Source organism: Pituophis catenifer, unplaced genomic scaffold (genome assembly GCF_029215685.1).
Source record: "Pituophis catenifer annectens isolate HBS135680 unplaced genomic scaffold, rPitCat1.0.hap2 SCAF_7, whole genome shotgun sequence".
NCBI classification, from domain to species: domain Eukaryota; kingdom Metazoa; phylum Chordata; class Lepidosauria; order Squamata; family Colubridae; genus Pituophis; species Pituophis catenifer.
This window is the reverse complement of record NW_027256887.1, coordinates 77,376,352-77,388,445: the sequence shown is the minus strand read 5'-3', so window position 1 is coordinate 77,388,445 and position 12,094 is coordinate 77,376,352. Positions and strand designations below refer to the sequence as shown.

Genomic DNA, 12,094 nt, shown 5'->3' with positions numbered 1-12,094 from the left:
CTGATTTCCGGCTGAAAAATGGCAAAAAAATGGCCACTGGATATGCTGGCTTCATTTAACAACGTGACTTGCTTACAACATCGTGACTTACTTTATGATTATTGTAAAAGAAATTCAGTGTGTGTGTGTGTGTACATAATTTAAATTTTAAAAAAATTAACATTTTTATTGCTTTTGTATGTTGTACTTAGGAAATACACTTGCTTTTAAAAAAAGGTATGCAGTTGATACAATTTAATCTGCTTTTACAGAATGGAACAAATTAATACTTTCAGATAATTTTAGTTCTCTCACAGTAAAAAATTATTCTTGGTTTTAATAATGTACTTCTTTTCCCTTGATAATTAAAGAAACTACAGGAACTGTGCAATTTCTAGATCATGAATATTGCAGTGAATTCAATGAATTCAATATTAGCTATGATATCGTAAGACTTTCTTGGGCTGTATGCTGTCTTGAATTCCATTCCAAAAAACTGTTTTAGAAAGCATGAGATAAAGACAGTGCACTTATCTTCAACTGTTTAAACTTTAAAGCAAGCAATGCCATTTCCTAAGATAACATGGCAGCTGCAGTAGTTAGCCAGGTGAAGATACATCTGTTTTAAAGATTTCTTTGAAGTATCTTTGCCAAATTAGTTCTGAAGCTTTGCATAGCCCTACCCTGTTTCCCCTAAAATAAGACATCCCCTGATAATAAGCCCAATCGGATTTTTGAGCGCATGCACTAAAATAAGCTCTCCCCTGAAAATAAGCCCTCCCTGAAAATATTTAAACACATGCGCAGCCAGTCCCTGCCATTTCCTTTGGTTTCTTCCATGCACCCCAAAATAATAAGACCTCCCTGAAAATAAGGCCAAGTGCTTATTTCGGGGTTCAAAGAAATTTAAGACAGGGTCTTATTTTCAGGGAAACACGGTAGTATTTTCTAACTTTCCACCTACCTGCATGGCTAGGCAGATGGTGTTCAGCAAGATGAGGACGAACATCAGGTATTCAAAATAGGTGGAGTTCACCACGTACCATACTTTATATTGGTACTGGTTTTTTGGGGATATATCTTCGCAGGGGCCGGGCCTTCAGGGCGTATTCTACACATTGACGCTATTAAAAGAAAGCAGTAGGTTAGAAAAATAAATTCTACCATTATAGAAATATAGCTTGGTCAGAAATCATTATAAAAATTCTTGCTTTAGGAGAAATCATTTTCTAAGGTTAAGTCTTGTGGTGTCTTAATGACCGACACATTGTTTTGGGCCCAACATTTTATGCAGCATAGACCGTTTTGTGAGAAACAACTGGTAGAGCAATTGTACTTCATGAAAGTTCATGGAATTTTGAGAATTCCATCCAGTATGATCTTTGATGACTGGAAATTCTAGAAGTCGCAGTCTTAAAACCTTACTAAATCCAATAACCTTTAATATTGCAATATTGTAATTATTTACTTTGGAATAAACCACTGATCTCCGGATTACTGGTCTTTTAATGTGTATTAAAATACAACATGAATACTCCAAAGTATACCATTGCAACAGGAACAAAGACTTGCTATCTTCCAAGAGGTCTCTGTGGAATCTGATCATTTTATTTCAGTGATGAAATTTACGTTATTATACTAGCACCGTCACAATGCACATATAACAAAGGAGGACTTTGCATTGTGATGCCTGTTTTATCATGCGTAGCCCTGTATCTTTCTTTTATTTTTCTATGAAGATAATGAAATATTCTAATAGTCCATGGGTGGGTGGTGTTTTTCAGCAGTCAGCAGGCCCAGCCAGTGGTGGGTTTCAAATTTTTTTATTACTGGTTCTGTGGGTGTGGCTTGATGGGCGTAGCATGGCTTGGTGGGTGTGGCAGGGGAAGGATACTGTAAAATTTCCATTCCCTTCCCATTCCAGGGGAAGGTTACTGCAAAATCCTCATTTCCTCCTGATCAGCTGGGACTTGGGAGGCAGAGAATAGATGGGGGCGGGGCCAGTCAGAATTTTTACTACCGGTTCTCCGAACTACTCAAAATTTCTGCTACCGGTTCTCCAGAACTGGTCAGAACCTGCTGAAACCCACCTCTTGGCCTAGCACAATTCCCTAAGATTTGTAGTACGGTAGTACCACCTTCACCTTACATTCTAATAAATATTTAGTCGGATGTTTGAATTGTATCTTGCAGGATTTTAAGAGCCACGTAATGGAATTACCTGGTTCTTGTCAAGCTCACAGTTCTTATATTCTTGTTCTCCTTGCTCTTGAAATGTGACGATCACGAAACCAACAAAGATGTTCATCATGAAGAAAGCAATGATGATGATATAAATAATGAAGAAAATTGAGATCTCCACTCTGTGGTTATAGATGGGCCCCACATCTTCCATATGAGAATCGATAGATCGATACAGTAGTCTGGAAACAAAAACAAAAAACAAAAAAAAAAGGAAATAGGCACTAAATACTTTCAGACAACCTAATTGGCAGGCCTTTTAAAAAGGTCCTTTCTAAGCATGAAAGCACAAGAAAACAAGGATGTGCCATTTGAAAGTTTCCAGATTTCCAGATATTCAGTCTTGTGACTATGTCAGAAATGAGACAGTAAAATGAAATGAAACATTATTTTCTAAAGAACTTTTGAAACAGGTAGTGAGTTAGCACATGATAACACACTGAAGTACTGACTGACAAATCGAGTCAAACAAGCCCATTTAAATGCTGAAAAAGGCAAATTATTTTGCATCCATAAAATATAAAGAAATAATGCCTTATATACTCACTCTGGCCAGCCTTCAAAGGTTGAAACAGTGAAAAGGGCCATCATAGCTGTCAGGACATTGTCAAAATCGAATTTGCTATTCTCCCAGCTTCGGGCCTGGATCATCGGTTGAGACACTTCTCCATCCTTGTAAGTGATAAAATTGCCCCTATGAGGAGAAGGAAAGTAAGGGGGATTGGGGGAAATAGACACAAAAGAAAATTCCTTGACAGCGGTTGACATGGAAAAGAGGTCAGACAAATGATCATGAACTCACTTGCATTCTGCTTCTGTTTGCTTGGAGCTATCAGTGCAGCTGTACAGTTTGCCCTGGAGGGGGATGAAAGAGAAGAATAATTTAATTATAGAGCAGAACACAGAGTTATGCTTTCATTATTGCCTCATGAAGAAGAAGAAAAAGTGCTTTCTCCTCTCTTCATCTATTGCTGTTTAAAGTTTTATCAGCTTGAATGATAGTGCCAGCCTTACTGCATTCTGTATGGATCTTAGTCTATGTTGCCAACAATTGTACTTTTGAACTTAAGCTATAAATTTTCATTCAAGGCAACACACGTACAATAGAGTTAAGAGTCAAACTGGGATAGGAATAAGTATTTTATCATACAGTTACTTTGTAACTCAGAATTCCTTCTATTAAAAAATTATTTTTCATGTTTAAGTATATGGAAAGATTAGCCATCAACAAAACATGTTTCCAGCCATTTTCCAAATTGTTTCAAATATGCAAATCCACCAAAATGTCAACTAGTTTTGGCATGTGCATTACATAAATATACTGAAGATTTTCCCTTTATCTGAATGGGTATGAGGGAAAGGGAATAGGTTGGAAGGGAAAGTCTAAGAAAGTTGTGATTAGAAGGAGCTGATGTGATTCTCAAAAAGTGAATTAAAAGAACAAGTGAATTTTGCGCCCTTTTATGACCCTTTTTGCCACAGTTGTTAAACAAATCATTGAAGTTGTTAAGTGAATCATAAGGTTGTTAAATGAATCTGGCTTCCCCCCATTGGTTTTGCTTGTTGAAGGCTGGGAATGTTGCAAATCACATGACCCCAGGCAGTGCAGCTATCATAAATATATGCTAGTTGCCAAGTTTCTGAATTTTGATCATGTGACCAGGAAGATGCTGCAACGGTCATTTAGTGTGAAAACCGGTCATAAGTCACTTTTTACAGTGCCACTGTGACTTTGAATGATCACTAAATGACTGGTTACAAGTCAAGGACTACCTGTAATTATGATTATAGTAAGGATAAAAAGGATAAGGATAAGAATCATATAGTAATATATTGCACCCTAAAGGACAATATCACTGACTTAGTATAAAATGATACATTTGTATTAGAATATTAAACAAAGGAGACTTTGGAAGACACTGAAAAATTATAGCAATTCTCTGTGTTAGGGAAAGTGTTTAGTGTACTCTGAAAACTGGAATACACTATAAAACTATACTTTATTATTCATGTAATGAAATGAAGAATTCTTAATCTAAGATCTTATGAAGCAAGCTGAAATGTTCTGAGTTTTCATACTTCGCATGTACCATTATTGCTTATACTGCAAAAGTAGTTTTCAGAATAGAAAACACACTGAAGGCAGCTCATTGCTAGCAAAAGCTTCTACGTTTTTCAAATCCATATTCCAATTACTTTCAATAACAGCCACAATATTAATATCTGCCCTGTGTGTACACCTGATTAACTATGTAGGTTGATGAGATCCATATGCCGGACTTTCCAGCTTCTAGAATTATCCCTAGCTTCAGGAAATGTTCATTCATGTGTGCCCTGAATGCACTGAGAGAACAGCTGGGCCGATTCTGCTCGTCTTCACTACTCAACAAAATTCAGAGAAGGTTCCCACTTCCATCCAGCTGCAAACATAAAATCTTCCCTCAAATTATCATCAGTTGTGGCACAAGGCCCCAAATCACATTCAAGTAGTATTTGGGGCTACTTTTGCAGAGAATTACAGTGACATTGAACATATTAGTTCAAAAGTTGAACACCATTAGTTACTCCCCGAGTGAATATTATGAACTAAAGTGCCCAGTAGCTCTCTCAGATTAAACAAGTCGGTTACTTTAATATTTTGTGATGATCGTTCTAGAAAATGTAGAGCCCCAGGCAGTTTTTCTTTCCCTTTTCTCCCAAACTCTTCCAAACGGTTCTATGTTTTTCGACCTTCAATGAAAAAGTGACATTTACCTTGAACAACTGAACGCCAATGCAGGCAAACATGAACTGCAACAAAGTGGTCACGATCACAATATTCCCTATGGTTCGTATGGCTACAAATACGCATTGAACCACGTGCTGCAAAGAAAAATCAGAAATAAAAACAAGTTGAATATTTCACTTTTGAGTCGTTTTAAGTATCAATATTCTTGTTACTTAGCCATCTTATTATACATCTGTGCAGGGCCACTTAGAAGGCAAAAATCCGGAGGAAATAAGTGGGAAAATAACTAAAATGCTGGAAATCAGCCAAACAATTGTAGGAGAGTTGGAGGAGACTATGCTGTAAATCAGCCAAACACAAAATGCTGGAAATCAGCCAATAAAATGCTGGAAATCAGCCAAGCAAAAGGAGAAGAGTTGGAGAAAAATATGCTGGAAATCAGCCAAATAATGGAAGGAGCTCTGGAGGAGACTATGCTAGAAATTAGCCAAATAAAATATGCTGGAAGTCAGCCAAACAAAGGAGGGAGTCTGGGAGAAGATTATGCTAGAAACTAGCCAAATACAATATGCTGGAAATCAGCCAAACAATGGAAGGAGTTCTGGAGGAGACTATGCTAGAAATTAGCCAAATAAAATATGCTGGAAGTCAGCCAAACAATGGAGGGAGTATGGGAGAAGATTATACTAGAAACTAGCCAAATACAATATGCTGGAAATCAGCCTATAACGTGGGGAGATAGGGAGGAGATAATATTGGGAATAATCTCAAAAGAGTTGATAACTTGGGAAAGAATAAGTAATATGTTCTTGTGATAAAATTGTGTAATAAGTGGGATATTAAATTGGAAAGTTTAAGATACTGTGATTTGATAAAAAGGGTCAAATAATTAAGACGTTGATAAAATTGTGTTTTATAAATTTTAACAAAATGGAGTTGTATTGAAATTGAACTTGATAATTCTGGTGATAAAATTGTAAGGTATATAATTAGAATAAGAGACTAGAATATTGTTAACAATTAATTGGATATTGATGAGATATAGATACAGAGATAATGAGTTAAAATTTAATTTGAAGCTAAAACTGTATTGATATATTAGATTTGTTTAGATGAAAATGTTAGAATTTTATGTTTAAATTTGTTTTTTTTTTTTCTGTTTTAAACTTTTAAAAGATGTAATGGAAAAGTGGAATAGAGCGTGTTAAAAGAATGTAAGCATGTTAACCATCTATGACCGGATCGAAACTCTGTTCTTGAAAGTTATATTTTATGTTTATGTTTGGAAAAAAATAAAAAAAATATTTACAAAAAAAAAAAAAAAAAAGAAGGCAAAAATCCATAGGCTACTGATTTTGGAAACAGAAAGGAGTAAGAGCATCATTAAGTCATAAATGTTTCATGATTGTCCACTTTCTAAAAACTTCATCAGCTTTTTACCATTTGTATCCAGAGTGAAAAGGCAATAGTATCTCCTAATGTAATGATTTTGGGGGGAAGAGGACCTATAACTTAAATGAGTATATTGTCTTTGTTTAGATGACAAATGGCCACCCTTAAGCTGCACTGGAGTCCATAACAATTTTTGGATGGGACAGTATTAGAGAAAATCTGTACCATCATGTAGCATAGCCAGGCCTATGCTGTACTTTGCTCAGAATTGCCCTTCACATTGTTTGTATCCCACCCAGAGTCATTTAGGTGAAATGGTGAAATAAATACAAAGATAGGTCATTGTTACACAGAGAAATTTCATGCCCTAGAGCAGGGGTGTCAAACTCACGGCCCGCGGGCTGGATGCGTCATGCGCTGGCCACGCCCACCCCGATTTAGCAAAGGGGAAAAAGTTGTGATACATCACGTGACGATGTGTCATCACGAGTTTGACACCCCTGCCCTAGAGCATTTGCAAGTCAAATAATTTAATACCAAATCATAAGGCTCCAATATTGGATCCAGTCCAATAGTATCCCAGGAAAAAAAAGGGCAGACTCTTATTTTTTTGGCATAAACATGAATGAGATTTATATATAAGAAGATAAATAGAATTGTACACTTATGGGCACTATTACCTTGAAGACAGGGGGAAAAAAATCACCCACTGTTAACAAGGAATCCTGCCTATCCGAACAAAGCAGATGGACTGGAATCACTGCCTTTATACCCCCTGCCTAGCACTAGGAAAAACCCCAAGCTGATTCATTCAGAGAAGTAGCATAAAGCAAGAGAGCATTTAATCTTTCATGGACTGGAAACGGTTTTCTACCTTTAAACCCTTCGCTCTGTTGATTGCCCGCAATGGTCTGAGGACTCTCAAAACACGTAATATCTTCACCACGTTGATTGCGCTGGACCTAGAGAAGAACATTGAAGATCAGGATTTACTATCATTCAAGGCATTAGCTGATGAGCTGAAAATTATGTAGAGAAATAGATATGACTGAGCACAGAAAGCCAATATTATAGTATGGTTACTAGTTGATATGCTTTTAAATAAAATGTACAAGACATATGAAAGAAGATTTGTAAAAGGTTCATATATCTTTTCCTGGAATGTTTCTACTGAGTTGCTTAAAACTGTAAATATACAGCTGGCAGCATGTACTGACATCTTTACATTAGTTAAAAGTATATTTAATCTTTTCATAGGAAAATGTTGCACTTATTTAGAATGTCTTCAACTTAATCATTTATATATAACTTTATTGCAATACCTTATTCATAAAATGTGTATTGGCCCAGAAGGAGAGATTTTATTCTTTTTACCACTGCATGTCCATGTTAGGTTTTGAGGTTTTTGTTTTAAAAGTATGTATATTATTCTAAATATATACATGAATTCTGTTCATACAGTCTTTCTACCACATTCTATTATTATTATTATACTTTATTCATTAAACATGAAACTCAGTCAACTGAACATTCAAAAATGCATCACAAATACCATTGACTGGTGCTAATGGTTGATACAGGTTGCTGCCAGCGTCCTAGGTATCAACCAAGTACCTTCCTAAGATGTACAATGTTCTGAATAGCGCAGGTTTTGCAGTTCCGCTGGTGTTATTGCAGGAAGCTGCAATTTGTTGATGTATCTTATAAAATTATTTATTATTCTCTTTTATTCATTAAAAATGAAACTCAGTCAACTGAACATTTAAAAATGTGTCACAAATACCATTGACTGGTGGATGATGATGATGATGATGATGATGATTATCTATTATAGCTTAGATGCTGCATACTAAGCCTCTAAAGGGGAAGGAGCTGTTAGGGACAGGTGTATTAAGCTGTATAAAAATATCACATTGACCAAGAGGGAAGAATGACAAGTCAATCTGCCAAATGCATAGCAGACATAATTAGAAAAAGGGTGCCATGCAGAAATCATCACGAAGCACTTTAAGATAAGGACTCTCAGAAGCATTTTACCAAATTACTAATTCAGAAAAGATCAGTTCTATAGTTATTTGTTTTCTGAAGGATTTTTTCAACATACAACTTGGCTCTGTTAAACACAAATCCCAGCACAGGCAGAACTTCCTGACCAGTCGCAAAGAGGCTCAAAGCCACTGGAAGAGCTAGATCAGGGGTGAAATGCTACCGGTTCACACTGGTTCGGGCAAACCGGTAGTAATAAAAGCTACCTGTTCGGATGAACTGGTAGTAAAGAAAAATGCTACCAGTTTGTCTGAACTGGTATTTCCGACAATCAGCTATGACGCATGATTTATCCTACTTTCTAGCAAATCTAAATTGCGTGGCACAGTTGTTCCCCCCCTTGCTATTCTACTTACTTTCTTAAGCCTCCTTTTTCTGTGTGAAGCGTGCGTTTGGTATGCACTGTGCATGCACAGCATGAGGTTGGTGCACACTGCATGTGCATGCAAAGCACGCATTTGGCACGCACTGGGCATGCAGTGTGTGTTTGCCGCGCACCGCATATCTGCGCGCTGGCGAACCAGTGGCAAACCTCGGAGGATTTCACCACTGAGCTAGATTAATGCGCTGAAGAAGCTTGCTTTGGGAGTTGTGTATTCTTTGAAAGAGGCTGAACTCTTCTTTCTTTCTGCTATTTACAACAGCAGCCTGAGAGTTTTCAGAGTGTGTGAACTTGAAAAAAAGCTGTACTAGGTTTATGAATCAGATTAATTATGCATCATTACTGAAGTTTTTGATTTCACTATAAACCATACTATCTGCTCTTAATTAGGAATCCATGTTTCCAAATTTGCTTATATTCTTTTTATTTTCCTTGCCCATACTTTCATACCCTTTCTGTCTCCTTGGCAAAACATGTGACATCATCTTTTTCTTTTTCAGGTCCCTAATATTGGCCTGGCACTCTGCTGACCAAATAAGTCACTTATCTCAACATTACGATATAGTAATAACCTCTTTAAATTCCCACGCTGATTTAAATCTATTCTCAAACCCTATGATGCTTTAGGTCCTTCCGCCTAATTCCTATTGCGACCAAGGCTTCAAGCTGAGTCAAATGCATAATAATGAAACAAGCAAAATTGTTTCTTTTTTTCTTTTGCTTCTGTTGCCATTAGCTCCTCTTTTGTTTCTTCTATAATGTTATAATATATATAACTTAGTACACCTTGGCTCATGGTTTTGTCCTTAACACTTGATTATTGCCTATTGCCAGAATATAATTTTGTTTTATGATAGCTTAGATTTAAAATCCAGTATCGGACTGAACTAAAAACAGCATATGGTGGCTTCTTAATTATTCTTCATACAAATATACAAAGACCCAATTATTCTGAAATGAGAATGAAAATCAAACATGTAAAAGCAGGAAAAGAAAGAAGGAAGGAGGAGGAGGAGGAGGGGGAGGAGGAGGAGGAGGAGGAGGAAGAGGAAGAGGAAGAGGAAGAAGAAGGAGAAGGAGAAGGAGAAGGAGAAGGAGAAGGAGAAGGAGAAGGAGAAGGAGAAGGAGAAGAAGAAGAAGAAGAAGAAGAAGAAGAAGAAGAAGAAGAAGAAGAAGAAGAAGAAGAAGAAGAAGAAGAAGAAGAAGAAGAAGAAGAAGAAGAAACAATTTGCAGGGAGAATCGTAATCTGGCTTGTGCCACAACTGTGTCTGCCTTTCCCTGATCTATCTATCCATCTTCCATATGATAGTTGGAAAGATATGATAGCTTACTCACTGGATCCCGAAGGAGATGAGAGAAACGCTAACCACCAGAAGGTCCAGGATGTTGAAGTAGTTCCTGCAGAAGGAGCCTTTGTGAAGGAAAGCCCCATAAGCAGTCATCTATAGGCAATCAAGATTTTACTGTTAGCAAATGCCAAAGATTTTCAGAGCAACCAAAAGAAGGGTAGAGGAGAAAAGCTCTATACATTTGAGCACAAAGTTTCACATGAAGAAGGCAAAGAGGAGTAAATGTGTTTTTCAGAAAAGGGCATGCTAGAAAAACTTGCTAGTAGCATCTGGTCCAACTAAGGAATGGCTGTTTGCAGCTTGCTATCTATTGCCTTTCGAATACACTTTTCTTTTTGTCAGCTTTCAATGTGACTGACATTCATTCTAGAATTTCGTAAAATGTACTTTCCCATATGATTATTATTTAAATGGAAACCTTTTCCCATAAATCTCCTTTAATGAAAATCAGTCTGGTGATTTCAATAGGAAGAAGGATCTTTTCATAGTGCTACCAGATCCATGTTCTTTAAACTTTTAGAAGGGTCATCATCCTGCTTAATCTCTCTGACTGAATTGAGGATTATATCTCTGCTGCTTTCTTATCAGCAGGCCTGGTTTTTATCAGTACAGTTTAGTCTGCTGCTGTATTGGTTCTACAACATGAGGTATCTAAGTGTTCACACAAGAACCCAAAGTTTGATTTTTATTATCAATGATCATGTAGATATATCTGAATCAATATTTGCAATCACTTATAAAATCTAAATGTACTATTAACTAGATCATAGCAGTTTCTGCATGATTTTTTTTTTTTTACCAGCAACACTCTCTTCCAAGAAAATAAAAAAATCTGCAATTTAAAATCTTGGGGCTGTTTTTAATGGCTTAGAATCCCAAGGAATGCCTTCTCCATATGAACTTTCAAGGACACTTCAATAGTTTTTGTGAAGTGAGAGTGGCTTTGTGGCTTTGTGAAATGTGTTCCCCAAGGACACGCACTTGGCACGTATGTTGCTGCTTTTTTTGACATCAGGCTAAAACATTCCTTTTCCCAGGCATTTCATTATTTTTAGTCCCTTTGATCCTAACATGCATACATCACACTGGGGTAGTAACTTTTTCATATTTTTCCTGTGCAACAATAATAACTTACTTGATTGATTTGTCTGTTTGCTTTGCATTTGTTTAATAGACCAAGATAATACAAATCTCAATCCTGATATTTGATTTGATTTGATTTTGAAATGTTTTAAAAAATAATGAAGTGTGGCTAATCTGCTTAAATTTCTTTTTAATTGCTAGTTGCTAGTTGCTACATGGAAAGCATTACCTGCACACGGAATTTTAGCATGACTCCTTAAATGTATCAGACCTGAAAATGTCTTAAAATAAGGATACTTATTTTATTTATTTATTAAATTTAAAATACTGATCGCAATACGAGGAACAAACAATCATAGTTGCATTTTAAATTCTTGCAGCCAACGCAGAATGCACTGCATTAAAAATTTGTAATTTCCTCTACTGGATAAAAAAAATCCACATTAATCTGAGTGGTAGAAATTAACACTTAACATTCTCCGTATCACTGAAAGATAAATGAGTCAGTCACAACTGACTGGAGAGTCTTAAAGGCACTGGATATTTTGTACAATAAATTTTGACATGAACATGGACATGTGATGGACGAAAACAGAATACCAAAAGAATACTAAATTCTATGCATAAATTAGTAGAAAAATTAAAACTATCATATTTTCTGTTATTTAGAAATATATGTTTAGAGATCATGGAGGATTTGCTTTCTAGATATAGTGCCCAATTATTTACTGAATTGAATCAAGTGATACAGTAAGCCCAGAAGTAATTATATAAAGACTTAATTATATTTTTCCTAAGATTACTTTTTAACAAGATGGTAGAAACAAATGTCAAATTTCTAAGAAAGAAGTGTCACTGTCCAAAACCCGGACAACAGCTTACTACATATTTTC

General features: G+C 36.2%; 1 protein-coding gene across 1 annotated transcript in view; it reads right to left on the bottom strand.

Moving 5' to 3' along the window:
* The window catches only part of CACNA1C (calcium voltage-gated channel subunit alpha1 C), a 476,362-nt gene that overhangs the window by 86,884 nt on the left and 377,384 nt on the right, over window positions 1–12,094 (bottom strand). The window contains 8 exon segments of the mRNA XM_070946686.1: window positions 944–1,051; window positions 1,053–1,103; window positions 2,201–2,402; window positions 2,768–2,914; window positions 3,023–3,075; window positions 4,975–5,082; window positions 7,215–7,302; window positions 10,105–10,211. Coding sequence (XP_070802787.1) covers window positions 944–1,051; window positions 1,053–1,103; window positions 2,201–2,402; window positions 2,768–2,914; window positions 3,023–3,075; window positions 4,975–5,082; window positions 7,215–7,302; window positions 10,105–10,211 — 864 coding nt within the window.